General features: G+C 41.1%; 1 protein-coding gene across 1 annotated transcript in view; it reads left to right on the top strand.

Annotated features, from left to right (window-relative positions):
- capn5a (calpain 5a) overlaps nucleotides 1-15,587 on the top strand; it is a 36,565-nt gene that overhangs the window by 5,836 nt on the left and 15,142 nt on the right. The window contains exons 2-3 of the mRNA XM_042413210.1: nucleotides 1,379-1,538; nucleotides 10,957-11,088. Coding sequence (XP_042269144.1) covers nucleotides 1,383-1,538; nucleotides 10,957-11,088 — 288 coding nt within the window. The 5' untranslated portion in view covers nucleotides 1,379-1,382. The remainder of the gene's footprint in view (nucleotides 1-1,378; nucleotides 1,539-10,956; nucleotides 11,089-15,587) is intronic.

The following is a 15,587-nucleotide window of genomic DNA, read 5'->3' as shown; positions in this document are numbered from 1 at the left end:
TCAGACAGGAAGCTGCTTCGCTCATGAGAACAGAAACTTAATGCTGCTGCGCACACACACACACACACACACACACACACACACACACACACACACGCAGGCAACATTCATCATGTGTTTGCTTTGCTGGTGATCCGTAATCAAACATGACTGTCAAAGTTTCTGTTTGTCATCCTGTCACATGACTGGCTGGACAGTTCATGTGTACATTTGACTATTTTGTGTTTGCATGTTATGAGAGAGTTTTACAAGTGAAGGATATCCTCGTCATTAATCTTTATCCACATTACAATGTGGCCTTGAAGTAACATTTGCAGTGTTTTAAGCTCTGAAGTCTGATTTTCTTGCTGCTGAACAGCTTCCTGAGAAACACGAGACTCATGTTCCCTCTTTGACTGTTTCTAATTTTACCTCTTTTTCAAAATAGCAAATAGTTTTGGTGTCAGTCCTGCCTTTATTTCCACTTTTTTACATATCTCTGAACTTACAGTAAGGCCTTTGCATGTTTTTAGCAATGAATAGTCTCATGGCTCAAGGTTCTTATGGTAAATAAAGATAATATAGCGATTTTCCCTGTAAAATCTCTGGTTTGGCCTTCAATCTTTATAAAAGCTACTATTTTTCATTGGTTTAACAGCTTTTTGCTAATTAGTTGGATCCATGTATCCATTGTTGGTTCATATAAATAGTATTTACTGTATTCTTAAGTTCCTAAGTGTTAATTTTCCACCGTCTTCCACCAACAGTCTGAAAAGCTCTCTTATCTTAAAGACAGCAGCCTGGTCTTTTAAATCTGTCCAGTAGATTTCCCACAAAACTCAGCCTGAAGTTTTGATTTATTGGTGTAAAGTTGTCACACAGAGCGCCATCGCTAATGATGAATAATAAACAACATCGTCTCCGGGATTCCTTGAGTAAGAACATTACTCACATACTTTGTGTGTTGTGTGCTAAAAATACATGATAATGTGTTTTGGATGATATTAGAGCTGCGATGATGAGTCAGTTAATCGACTGGTTGCCAACTATTAAATTAAATCAACATTTTGAGTCATTTTTCTGAAGAAAATTGCCAAATTCTGATTCCAGCTTCTCAAACGTGAATATTTTCTGTTTTTTTTACTCTTCAGTGATAGTAAACTAAATATCTTTGGATTGTAGACAAAATGAGACATTTCAAGACAGACTTTAGACTGTGGGAAAGATTTTGGAAATGATTTTTCACCATTTTCTGACATTTTACAGACCGAACAACTAATCAAGTAATCGAGGAAATAATCAACAGGCAAATTAATTGCAGCCTTATATAGTACTGTTATTAAACAGCCTGATGAACCTGTTGGTTTGTGTGTATGTGTGTGTGTGTGTGTGTGTGCAGGGGGATGGTGGTTCCATACGAGGGCCAGTCTTTCTCTGCACTGAGGAGGCAGTGCCAGCAGAACGGACGTCTGTTTGAAGACCCTCTGTTCCCCGCGACCGACCAGTCGCTCTTCTACCAGAGCAACCGCATCGGCCGAATCACCTGGAAAAGGCCAAAGGTGAGAAATGGTTTGTTAAATTAGAAGAACTTCCACATGTTTAGCCAAAGAGATGTAAGAAGTGGTGAGTTTTAATCCAAACTGGAGTAGCAACCTCACTGTTTACCCCACTAGACAAACAACACTGACACACTGCAATTTAAGAACACTCTCAGGCCGACGAAGTGAAGAATAGTCCTAAAAAGTTATTGATATTCACATCAGAGATAAAGGCAAAGCTTTTGATGCCCCACAAGTTGTTCAGTGATCAGCTGATAGAGAGGAAACAGACGGGAGGCAGTAGGTGGGAGGGGGATGGTGGTCATGAGACAAATACAAAGGAGAGCATATAAACAGAGCAGACATGGACTGAATAGAGAGAAGAATTTATGGAATTTACCACACTAATATCCCATTCCTACACACAGACTGTGTGTGTGTGTGTGTGTGTGTGTGTACGGACATGTTGTGTATAAATATATGAGCACATATTTTCAGATTCAGACAACTTTATTAATCCTGAAAGGGCAATTCAGTTTGGCAGTGTACCCAGACCATGCATAAGAAAACAAACAAACAGATCTCTGCCAGAGACAGTCAGTACACAGGTACTCACAGACAGAATAAATAAGTAAAATCTTAATCCCAGCAGTAACGAGCCCCAAAATGATTAGTTAAGACAATAAAACTCCACGAGTATTGAAATATTATTAATTCCACGTACTACTATCAATGTTTAACAGCCTGATGGCAGAAGGAATGAAAGCGACTGTAAAACGACGGCCTGAGGGCTTTAAAATGAAGTCGGAGGACGGGATGTGGTCGGGTCGGTGCTTTTTTGATCACCTGCTTCTCCCGCAGAGAACGAATACTGATTAACTTAGAACAGACCTTCACAGTATTGTAGAGGCAGAACTTGTCCTTGACCAACACATAAAAAGAAAATATTAAAGATACTTTCAATAAAAGACTGATAGAAAATACATTAATACAGACATCAAAAGGATTTAACTTCCTCTGTTGACCTCGCTTCACAATACTCACTGTTACACTTATATCTCAACATTATCACCATGGATAAAACTTAACTTTGGTTTTCCACAGTTCCTCCTGAAATCCACAACACGTTCTTTTGTTTTGGATACATATTTGGAAGGCAGAAGAACCTGTTGAGATGTCTCTCTGGTGGTTACTGAGTGAAGGAAATTGATGAATGAATCTCATTATTTGTGGTTGAATCGTGACTACAGGGGTCAGAACAGACATGAAAAGTGTTTTCACTGAATGATCTTCAGCTGCAAAAACGATGATGATGATTATAAAAAAGGACTTTCGTAGTGTGTTACATTGGTGTCGTTTTGCAGCTTTGGTGGGAAATCCTGTAACATTTAAAACCTGCAGGGCTTCAGTTTGTACTTGACACTGTAAACAGTCGAGTCGTATCTAGAACTTTATCATTAAACTCAGATCACAGCTTGTTTTAAATAATTGAGCCTCTGTTTAGAATCTGGCTTGTGTCAAATTAACAAAACTAACAAATGTTCCCTTCTGTGTAGAAAAGTACTATAATTAGTTTTCCTTGACTGGTTAACTGATACACATGACCTCAGTCTAGAATAAACATTGAGCTTGTTTGATATCAGAGTTGTTCACTTTAACTGCCAAACTTGCATTTCACTGTTTTTAAATCTATCTATAGCTGTGTGTGTGTGTTTTGGCTACTGAGAGACTTTGCTTGTGTTCTACTCACAGCTGTAATCAAACCACCACAGACCAGTCCAGCCGTGGTTCTTTTACCCCTTTTAACCAGCAGAGTTTTAAGTCCTGCTGGACAGAGGTGAGCAGCAGCCACAGATATAACTCGATATAATGAAGGTTTGGTGTATTTACAATGTTAAATAATACACCGGGAGCTGAATTTAGCTTCAGTGTGGACAGAAGTTCAACATAAACAAAAACAAGTTTAACTGGGAAGTAACTAACTAAGTTACCCCAACTAACAAACATGAGAAAACAAGGTTAACCAAAACTGGCAGCCCGCCACTATTAACTCCAAAAGCTTTACAGAGTTAAATTACATCAGAATTAGAAAGTTTGTCCGGCTGGGAGATGAGAGTGGCGACGCCATCTTGGCTCTTTACATAAATCCATTTATTTTATTTAAAGTGCAGAATCACCATGCAGCATGGTACCGATACACTTTACAGTTAAAGAATACATAGAACAAAACATGCAGCAACCAATTTATAATAATAAAAAACAACCACATTAATAACACCAATGTTAAATGGATGTTAAAAGGTGACAGGCCCAGCTAAGTGTTAGGGGAGGCTGTGATGAAGTGAATAAATGTAGATTTAAATAGCCGTTCCAGAGATAAAAGGTCACGGTAGGCAAATGCTCTGAAGCCAACGACCAGTAGACCAGCATGGAGAGAGTGAAGAGGGCGTGCTGGTGTAAATGGTGTAATTAGCTCAGATAGGTAAGGTGGTGCAAGTCCATGCAAGGCCTAATAAGTTACAAGAACAACCTTCAAAATCAGCTCTAGCTTGCACTGGTAACCAGTTTAGAGAGGGCAGAATAGGTGTTATATGATCAGATTTACTAGTCTTTGTCAAGCTGCAGACTTCTAGTAGCACAACTAGGAGGACCAGAGAAACACATACCATATACACATCCCTGCTGACGGGATATTACAACCACAGATCATCCACACACCAGTTACCATTAATGGATCAGCTGTTGTACTGGTGGACTGTTTAAATCCCTGGTCTCATAACACAGGCTGCATATTGAAAAAGACACAACAGAGGCTGTTTTCCCCTCAGATGTTTGTCATGTTTTGACCCCGTTAAGTGGAACAAAGCAGTCGGACCCAAACGCAGGAGTCTGCAGGCTGAACAACAACTTCTGTATTTAAGGCTCGTGAAGGCAAAAACAAACAAAAGCTGGCGGGTCAAAGCAAAACTGAACAATGTAGAGCAAAGCAGAACAAAGGATCCAACAGAGACCGAACTGAAAACAAGACTAAAATACTAAATGAACTAACGAGGAAATGAGGTGCAGCTGGGGAGATGGGTGGAGAAAGTTAACGTGAGGAGATAAAACAGGAGAGAACGGGAAAGAAGCTGATAGGCTGGAAAAAAAACATACTGGGAACATGGCCAGGTTAAAGGTTAAAAAGGTTAAAAAGGCAACTTAACTAATATCATAACAGAAGTCTTTAATAGATACAACTCCAACTTAACAAGGAGATCAACACGGAGCCAGACTGTGACAGGAACCACGTCTGGATGAGATAACAATAAATAAATAAATAAATAAATAAATGGAAAATGTTAAAGTAAAACTTGATTTGTGTGATTTACAACAATCATCTGTTCTTCTTCCAGGACTCAGCTCAAGCCTGAACTATGTGTTCATAATAATGCTTTTACTATCAATCATTGATGATCTGAGCTGATAAATAATTAACAAGGAACAGGAACTTTAAAGCACTCACATTGATTATTATTGATTTGTCCAGGCAGTGAGAGAGAGAGAGAGGAAACTAAACCATCTCTCAGAGGTATTTAGTGAACCATAAACACATCTTCGGAGCGGTGTCACTACTACGGGTGTGCCCGGATACAAATACGTTATTCAGCAAAGTACAAACAGTTTTTTACAAACATTTATTTCATACAGATATTTTAAAAATTATTTGTTGTTGTCAAATACCAGTTTGCAGGTCGGTTACATCACTATCTCAGTGTCTCTCCTCTGCTCCGCTGTGACGTCTATCAGCAGGTCTCAACGAGGGGAGTCACATCCACCTGCTACATGATGCACATTTCCTTATTTGGAAATTACTCCCGGAGTTGGGGTTGTTCCCCAGAGATAAAACTGACACAAGCAAAGTGCTTATAAGAGACTCTCTATAACCTGTTGTTCCCCTTCTCCTTTCCACAAAGTTAGGTTGTAAAAAAATAGGCAATAAATGAAAAGTGCAAAGCAAGAATCACCTTTGATACACGTTACACGCTGTGCTGTCTCTGTGTTATGTTAGATTTGTCCTAATTGGGACTTTTTAATTAAAAAATAAACTCTCTGGTGAACAAACGATGGCATCACTGTTTCTAAATTACTGGAAACATACAGTATCTTTGACCCTATTTACACTTGTCATCTCAAATTCAAATTTCAATAAGCTTTATTGACATGACAGATCAGAAATCTACATCGCCAAACAGTACAGAAAATTATAAACATTGACAGATGATTAATAATTATACAGTATAATAAAAGGCATTTTTACAGATGTAATCACACAGAAACATTTACTACAGAGCTTATTTCTCTCAGATTAGGACAAGACGTCATATATTTTGCAGCTTTTACTGCACGTTGACTTTTCTCCTCACATAGACGGGACAGTTTCTGAGGATCAGGGAGGAGGATAAACTCAGGATATATATGATTTATTTTTTCAAAGAAAACTTCTCTCAAATCTTTATATTTGTCACAGTATAATAGGAAGTGAGATTCTGTCATTTCAAATGTCTTGTATACGATTTAACACACCTGAGTTTACACTCAGCCATAAATATGTCACATCACTGATCTTGATTTTCTCTGCTCGAGTCACAAGGCAAAAAAAACAACCTGAAGCTGTTTGATCAAAGCAAATAAGGAGAATTTGTGCACATATGCAGTTACAACATTAGCTAACAACTATCCATAAACTAAACACACGGATGACTCACATCAACAAATTATGAGCCAAGCGACATCTTCACGTTCTCTCACTCACACAGATCATTAAACCGATCGCACTGATTAGGGATCAGACTGTCACGTCACCATTTACACCTTCTGGATGAACTAATGTGAACCGCAGGAGCTTTATTTGACAGGAGGAGGTGACGAGTGAATTAAGAGGGCTAATTTTATCATAATTTAATTGTCAGATCAGCTGCTGTTATCACAGGGAACATTTCCAGACTGCATATGTGCATATATATACATGTGTGTCTCAGAGAGACGGATGCATTTACACATCGGTAACATCCGACTAGAACGCTTCTCTATCTATCAGATTTCAATCTGTCTCTAATGTGTCTCCACTGAGGCACAAGCCAGAGAGTGTGTTGCATGTTAAACACTGAGTGGTTGAGGCAGGACTGTGGGGGTTATGACTGAGGAAGACTGACTCAAGTCTGTCTTAAACAATAATGATTTGTGTCTGTAATTGTTCCTCCTGTCCAAACTGTCTGTAAAAAAGGGATGACAAATCCAGAGAGTGTCTTCAAAAGTTACTCTTTTTAGTGCAAAAATCCATTCTTTGTATTTGCTTGGTGATGTAAGGTGGAAGGAATGTAACACACTTGATTTGTCAAACTCACTGCAAGAGCATAATGTGAGCTGACAGCGGATTTAGTCCCCCATCACTTACACTGAAGTTACTTTTAGAAAGGATCTCTGCAGCAATATGAACAGAAGGAATTATTACAGTGACTCTTTTGATTTACAGTACGTATGGGCATGTGAGCGAGACTCAGATGGAGGTTAACTGAAATTAAGTAAAAGAGATTTATTGCAGTGCAGGGGGGAAGTTTGGGCTGGTTAAGCCAGGAGTCTGGGGCAGAGGAAGCAGGTCCAGAGTGAGATCCAGGGAGTCTGAGTGGTGCAGACCAGACGAGGTGAGCAGGAAACAACAAGGAGCTGGAGGCAGAGCAGGCGAGACTGCGACGGATAGCAGATAAGAGCCAGGAAATAGACAGGATCCAAAATTATAATTTGCCAAGAATCAAAACATTGCAGCACTAACTGGTAGCAGAGACTTCGATCTGGTAGAGTGGAAGTGGCAGGACGAGGTGCAGCTGGTGTGGTTCTGCTCTGACTCCAGCACACCTGCAGACAATCACACACACACACAGGCAGAGAGGCCCCTCTTCTCATCTCTCAGTTTGTACATCCTCACCTCCTCTCCTCGCGTCTTAGTCCCTCCCACCTGAGATGCGAGACGGTGCGAGCAATTTATCAAACAACTGTTGAACAAACAGAACATGAACTTAAATACGACATATTGAGGCGGGTGCTGAATAAACGCAGCAGGCTGTCTTCTTCTTCTTCTTCTCCTCCTCCCCCTCCTCTTCCTCCTCCTCTTCTTCTTCTTCTTCTTCTTCTTCTTCTTCTTTCTTCATTCACACCAGTGTCCATTCTATAACCCAGTTGTCTGAGCTGGTGCAAATCCCTCCCTCAGTGTTACATCCAGCTCTTCTGCAGAACCATCTTAATCCTGTCTGACTTCCTGTGTGTTTCAGCAGCACAGTTGATAACTACGGCAGTGGAAGCCAAAAATCCTTTCTTATCCATGTTGATATTTTGTTCGGCTCCACTCCTTTCCTGCTCCGGTTCCTGCTGTACTGCAGACCTTTCATCTTTTCTTCCAACTCTCTAAACAGCTTCAGCTTCATTTCTGGTTGATTTTATTCACATTAACTTCTTTAATCCTTTTTTGGACACTGTAATGACCCCGCATGATGATTCCCTTTGCAGTGCAGGCACTTTTCTTTTTCTTTACAATCCCAAAAAAACACCTGAGAGGAGCTTCAAATACTCCTTTAACCACCTCAGACGACTCAGCATCTACTGACAGTGGCGCTCCACTATGACTCCCGTCTTCATTGCTTCTGTTAAAAGTCAGAAACATTCCACACAGTTATGATCTTTATATGCACTAATATTCAAGCTTTTCAATCCCTGACGCTTAGATACACAATCGATCATGACCATCCCACTTCCAGCTATCCTTACCGACTTAACGTCTCCGACTTTCCCTTCGACAAACTTTCAAAACCTCATGTGGATTCTGTTCTTGTCACTTCTTCTTCATTCACACCAGTGTTCATTCTATAACCCAGATGTCTGAGCTGGTGCAAATCACTTCCTCAGTGTTACATCCATTAGTGAATTATTGTTGACGTCTTCTTCTTCCTCTTCTTCTTCTTCTTCAGTCACACCAGTGTTGTACACACACCAGTAAATGGTTGTTGACCTTGGTGGGAAGTGATTAGAATTCAGGCCGAATGTCACAATGATTTTCTGCAGAAAGATAAAGAGTCATGATGGGAGGTGGCTGGTGTGTGACGGCCTGTTATTATTAATATGTTGACATGCAGATAATGATGGTCACAGTCATTGTGTAACACAGTTAATAGTTAAAGGGTAATTAGTGGTGACAGAGAGACGCGGTGGTGGCTGGTGATGACTTACCTGGTGGAGCTTCAGGGCGTCTGCTTTCACACCTACATTAATTATGATTTCAATGTTGTGGATGAGTCGACATTTTCTCCGTTTAAGGAAGAAAATAGAAGCATAAAGACAGAGTGCAATTTAGATCCACCCGGACTGTTTCTGTGACTCGCCCTCTGTGTGTGTGTGTGTGTGTGTGTGTGTGTGTGCTTCTTTTTTGTGGTTGAACAGAGTATAGAGTACATTCATGTCCTGTATGTGTGGGCTTATATATAGTATATGTACTTAAAACAGTGGCTTCTAATTTTGAGAAAGCACACAGCGCCAGACTCTCTCAGGTTTCTGTATTTATAGAGGAGTCATGTGACTTTACTAAAGCGATTTCAAGACAATACTGAAACCATGTTTTTGAACATTTATTTTTAAATAATCCATCAATGTATAAGTTAGTTTGGATCAGTTTCAACCATTTCAATCATTATATCCAAGTCTCTGAAGCATCTACATAAAGGAACTGGTTGACATCTTGGGAAATATACTAACAGAGTGATACCTACGGAGGCCCTGAAGACCCAAAAGGTGGTATTTTTTTATCTTTTGCGCACAAAAAAATAGCAAATTGGCTATTCAAGTAAAGCAATGAACGCCGCCATGTTTCTAACATACTGGAGAAATCAACAAACTATTAAAAGCTATAAATGCAACTTACCCCTGTGGTCTTCAAAGCATATATAAAGCCTATCATGCCTTTACTGTACAGATGTTACTCTGTTCCCTCAAGATAATTATCTTGTACACACAACGATAATATATTGTGTGCACAAGATAAAAAAAATACCACCTTTTGGGACTTTAGGGGCTCCGTAGACACCTCTCTCATATCTGTACTTATGACTAAGTTCAGGAACAAGACCACGCCTCGCTCCCTCTCACTAATCCAAAACACCTGTGCCTCATCTCAGGCACGACTCAGTGGTTAGCACTGTAGCCTCACAATAAGAAGGTCCTGGATTACGAACTTCGAGCCGTCCTGGGTCCTTTCCGTGGAACCACGGGGGGATAACGAAGCAGCTTTGCTCATCGAGACGTGCCCCCACCCTGAGTCTCTATCCCCGGGTTCCTAGACGCTCCAGCCTCGACTCAACTCCAACCAGTCACCATTCACCCAGTCCGACCCTCTTTCATCCCTCCCCTGGACCCCTACCATCCTTCTATACATGATATTGACCAACATCCAGCTTCCACCAACCCCCCCCCATGATCCTAACATCCTATCGCTATCGACCCTCATCCCATTCTTCCTGAATCTTCTTGCCAATCCAAATAAACCATTTTAAAACCATACACAAATGGCGTGGTCTTAGTTAGCTTAGCACAAACCCTGGAAACAGCTAGCCTGTCTCTGTCCTAAAGTAACACCTTCCAGCACCTCTAGAACTCATTAACATGTTATATCTGGTTTGATAAATCCTTTTCAAAGTAGATATAGTTGAAGTGACCTTTATGTAAGTCATGTATACGTCTCATGTCTCTGGGTGTGTGTGTGCCACTGGTTTATCCCGTCTCTATCATCTGGCTGCCGTCTCTTTAGTCTGCCGCTCGTAGCCTCTGTGGTTTGTTTTGCTTTGAACATTTAGAAGCAATTTCTACTTGATCAGAGGGTTTTTCTACCCTGTATTTACTTTATGATGAATGACTGACGCCCTGCTTCACATTCTTCCACAACTGGCAACCGCCCAGTATGACCACAGCCCCCCACCCCCCACCCCCCCGCAGCAGCTGCAGGTGGCACCACAGTGGAAGTACAATATACAGTAGCAAGTGGCCTGAAATATGATATATTGTCATTTCTGTCTGTCTCTAAGAGGGAAATTAACTGTAAAACTCATCAAGGAAACTTTGAAATTATCACATGTTCAAAAAGAATTCATAGTTCTGTCATTTTATTGGTTGTTTGTTTGTTTTTCTTTGTCTTTCGGCCATATTTCCAGGTGCAGCTGGAGTGTTTTCAGTTTGTTGTAATGTGGCCTGAAAGAATTATTTTAATCTAAGTTGATAAACCATTTAATGGACACTCTCAGTAAATTTAAAGGACTGTCCCTCTTGTTTTTATGTTGTTCATCTAGTAAGAGCTGCTGGCAACCGCTTTTATGTGAAAGAAGAAGAAAAGATGAACTGATTTCAATCACCTTTATCCTTCTAGGAGTTATGCAGCGACCCCCATCTGTTCGTGGACGGCATTAGCGCCCATGACCTGCACCAAGGCCAGCTGGGAAACTGCTGGTTTGTCGCCGCCTGCTCCAGTCTGGCGTCCAGAGAAGCACTATGGCAGAAGGTGAGACAAAGACGCAACATTTATTTAAAGTAACAACGTCGTAGATCTCTGTTTCGTTCTCTCTGGCGCCACCTATGGTGATAAGTGGTAATTGCAGGTGTGTTTTTGGACCTCACTTCCCAAAGATCCAAACAGTGTCGCCTGTGTGACATCGGAGCGAGTCTGTTGCATTAGCTCCACCTGCCCTCTCCGGCTGGCCAACCACTGGCCACCGATCACCGCGCTGGGTGACGGGAAACGCGTCACTAATTGCGCCGATTGTGTTTTTTTACCGGGAACGTCGCCACCGTAGACTGTATATAAAGATGGACGTCATGACAGCTCCCCTAAAGTGAAGCCAAAACACCTGGATCGCCCCCTGGTGGCGGGCTGCAGTATAGCTCATAAGTCCCGCCCCCTCAATGTTAGTGGATGGGACATGAGCCAAACTAGAAAATCAAAGTACACGTCAAATACATTTTTCCCAAAGATGGTTTCTGTCATTTCAGGTAGTTCTTATCATGCTGATGTTTATCCAGGTGCTCATTTTTCTGATAAGTTTGTTTTTAATTAGTTATTTGACAATATAAGAAAAGGGGTCTGACGTCATGATTGACAGCCATGACAACCGCTCTCAAACCTCGTCCTGGCTCCAAATGAGGTCACAAAAGCAAGATGGCCGCTCCCGGAAAGGAGATATTTTGGCTTCCATAGCAGTAGGAAGAGGCAATGCGTCGTCCATATTTATATACAGTCTATGGTCGCCACTGACACCCAGTTCGTAATACTGCAAATGCGAAGACTTTCATCATAAAAAGGAAATACTCAGAGTTAAACAGATTAAAAGATTATGACACTCAGTGAAAACAGTTGCTCACGGTTGAGGTGAAGCGGTTTGATTGATTGTAGATTTGAATTGTCCGGGGTTAGCGAGAGTGTTGATCTTGAGGATGCATTGAAGATAATTCTGTGTGTTTGGTGCAAAACACCTAAAGGCAGATTTTCCATGTTCAGAATAAACCTGCAGGACTTGAAACATAAGACAGTTAAGGGTCAAATCATGGCAATGCATGAAAAACAGCAGCCCTCCCTTTCTTCTGAGTGGGGGCAGTGTGTGAGTGGGGACAGCATAGGGCTCAGCAAAAAACTACAGCAGTCATCCTGCAAAAAAGAACGAAGCTCAACTTTTGCCAGACCAGAACCAGGCCAATCACATGCACCAGTACATTCCTGGTCGATAACTTTGTAACATGAACTCCATATTTGACTGTTTTCCTTCAAATCCTGTCTGTCAGTATTACAAACTGCTCTGTGCTATTCTGGATTCCGATAAATCCTTAAACACATTAATCTCTAACTCCATCTCGACTTCCTGGATCATATTTCATTGTCTCACTGGTGCCTCAAACAACACCACACCCCCCCCACCAGCGCTGCCCCTCTGCGTTGAAGTGCCGGACTGCCGGATCTGGTCTGAATGCAGCCTTAGTAGAGCGAGTTTGTCCAGCAGAGATGTTTTATAGAGTTTTAAATGTCCAATAAGGGATTTATGTATGAAAAGATAAAAGTGTTTATCATGCTTCTCCAAAAAAATCTCCAAAAATGAATCTGATGGCATTAAGTACCACATATGTCAAGGAGGCGTCAACATGTGTTGAACAGGAAGAACCAGGGATTGAACAACCAGACGTACGATTAGAGGAGAACTGGCTGAGTCACAGCCGGTAGAGCAAGTTGTGTGTGTGTGTGTGTGTGTGTGTGTGTGTTGATGGGTGTGGTATATGTGCATGTTAGGGTTTGACTTGGTGTGTATTTACTTAAGATTTGTGTGTACTGTTGTGTAACCCAAGTGATTACACACCTTGTTTTAAAGTCTCTGTTGATGTCATATTGAAATACACTTTATCAACCACACAGTAGTGTTGTGTGTGTGTGTGTGTGTGTGTGTGTGTGTGTGTGTGTGTTGTAACAGCACCCATTAAAACATTTAAATTCTTAATAATGATGCACGTAACGGCAAATCATTTATATAAATCACTTTTCACCAATCAGTCACTGGCCCGGTGATTAGTGGACGAACAGCTTTTACATCCTGAGCTCATAAATCATTAAAACATCAGCGTGATTCACAGTTTAAATGGTTCGTTATCACAGATTGACATGCGAATAACAATACTGGACTCATATCACAGCTGCTTAATAAAGAAACATTTCATCACAAACTAAAATGAGTTTGCACGGATCCACCTTGTGAAAGGAAGTTGATCTGGATGCTGCAGCAACCAGGAAGTAACATCTTTCATCCATAAGGTGGCACCAGTGACCTTTTATTAACAACAGTGTGATTCAGAGATGGATGCAGCTCCATGTTTGCTCCATAATAACACAATATAATTAACTTTATTCATCTCTAAAGAAGACAAAGAGACTCTTATTCTCTCAGTTTAAGATCAGGTTACAGTGCATCATCCTGAGGCGCTGAGACATGATATGAATGTGTTATTGGAGTCATGGTTGTTTTTTTTCCATTGTTGCTTCTGTCGGTTGCCTCTCCCTCTCTCTCTCTCTCCTCCCGCCTGGACTCGGAGGGACTCTGCAGCTCTCAGTTTTCCATCAGCTGAAGGGAAACTAAAGGCTGTTGGAGGTGTCGTTGCCTCAGCGGGCCGGTCTGTTGTCGTGACGCCCGTCAGTGGTCCAAAAAACAAACACTGCTTCTAAAACACTTATGAATCTTCTAGTGTTATTAAGGCAGTTTTATGATAATTATAATAATATTCTGTTATTCCAAAGTACAGTATGTAGAGATATCTCCTAAAGATATAATCCTGCAACGTTTATATTATAAACTGCTATAATCGGCTTGTTTTTCATTGTTTTTCCTGAATATTCCCACATCCTAAAAGAAATTTGACAAAAAACAAACACAGAAATGGATTTTTTTTTTAATTAAATGTAAAGAGAACCTGTAGTTATGCTGGTTCTGTCTTGTTTCTGTCCTTACTGGAGCAGTTCTGGCTCTCTGACTTTTACCATTTGGCTCCAGTGAGGTGGAAAAGTTTGGTGGAATTTTCCCTTCTGTTTCCCTTCAGTCCTGTTCAACTGGGAAACACAGGGAGACAAAACAAAGAGAGAGAGAATCAATGCTAATGCCAGCGACGGGATCGGCTTAGGATCTGACTCTAGTTGGTGTTCTGTGTTTTTTACAAACACCAGGCTGGTTTGTTATTCACAGATTAAACAGTGAAATTGGTCAACGTGAGACCAGAACTCAATCAGATCTGTCTGGATGTTTTTACTACTGGAGGAGCCCAAAAAGGTCTCTAGCACCTTCATATCTCTCAGATTGGTCGGGTTTCCAGCTCTGTATTTATATTCTGGGGCTCTACTGGAATATCTTTGCATGATTTCCAGTTAAAAACTCCTTATTTATCTTCTACTGGTCCTTTATGCAGCCCCTCAGTTCAGCCTCTGTCTGAAACAGGCCGTTTTAGCTCCTGTCTCTTTAAGGCCCCGCCTCCTGATGAGCCCACTCTGCTCTGATTGGTCAGCTCTCAGGAAGCTTCCTACGCCTCCAGAGGCTACGTAAACAAACTATAGCAGGATTTCACTTCTTTTTCTCCTTCCTTTACTCCAAATGTCAACTTCTCAAATCCATCTGTACATGTTGGAGCCGTTTGCGTGATCAATCTGATCAATCCGATTAATCTGATGTCATCAGAGGAAGTAGAGGTAACGTTGCAGGTTGAAGCCCTGACTTTTGACTTGCAGGTTTCAAGTTTTGCACCTTTAACCATGTTGAACATAGACATCCAACATCATAACAATATAAAAATAACAGAAAATCACAAAATGCACGATATGATCCCTTTAAAGGCGACAAGAATCATGTTTATTTTTTTACTGAAGCTCGTCCCGACTCTGAATTCTCTTACTAACAATGTTTTCAGCCTCTCTTCCACATTCTCCCATGCTGCACCTGTTCATCACCGATCTGTTGGTCACGTCCATGTGCTCATGTTAAGGAAACAGCAGTCCTCTCATTCATTTGAATGGGGTTAGTGTGAGAAAGTTGATCCAGAATCAACTTTTGGAGAAGCGCAATCTGACGTCATGCCGTGGTGGCCAATCACAGCCAGAGACAAAGACGTTACAAGGACAAGGGGAGGACATTTCTCTTCGTTTGATAATGTTAAAAGTAAAGTTAGACTTTGCTGTCGGCTTCCTGACTCATTTTAAAAAAGATGAGAGAGAAAAAGAGAGAGAGAGAGGCTGTGGTCGAGCGAGCTAGAGAGTGAGTGGAGAGAGGGAGCGCTGGTAGTGAGAAAACCAATGAATCGGATCAATAAAACGTTATTTTCTGATTGTTTCACAGCTGTTCTAGAGCACAAACTCACTGACACGCACCTCCGCTAAACGCCTGATTTGGTCTGAAGCCCTTTGAGGCAAATCTGTGTTTTTAGCCTTTATTAATAAACCTGATTTGACTTGACGTGACTCCTCTCCTCTTGTTTCCTCCTTTC

Source organism: Thunnus maccoyii, chromosome 6 (assembly GCF_910596095.1).
Source record: "Thunnus maccoyii chromosome 6, fThuMac1.1, whole genome shotgun sequence".
Classification (NCBI taxonomy): domain Eukaryota; kingdom Metazoa; phylum Chordata; class Actinopteri; order Scombriformes; family Scombridae; genus Thunnus; species Thunnus maccoyii.
This window is presented reverse-complemented; position numbering and strand designations above follow the sequence as displayed.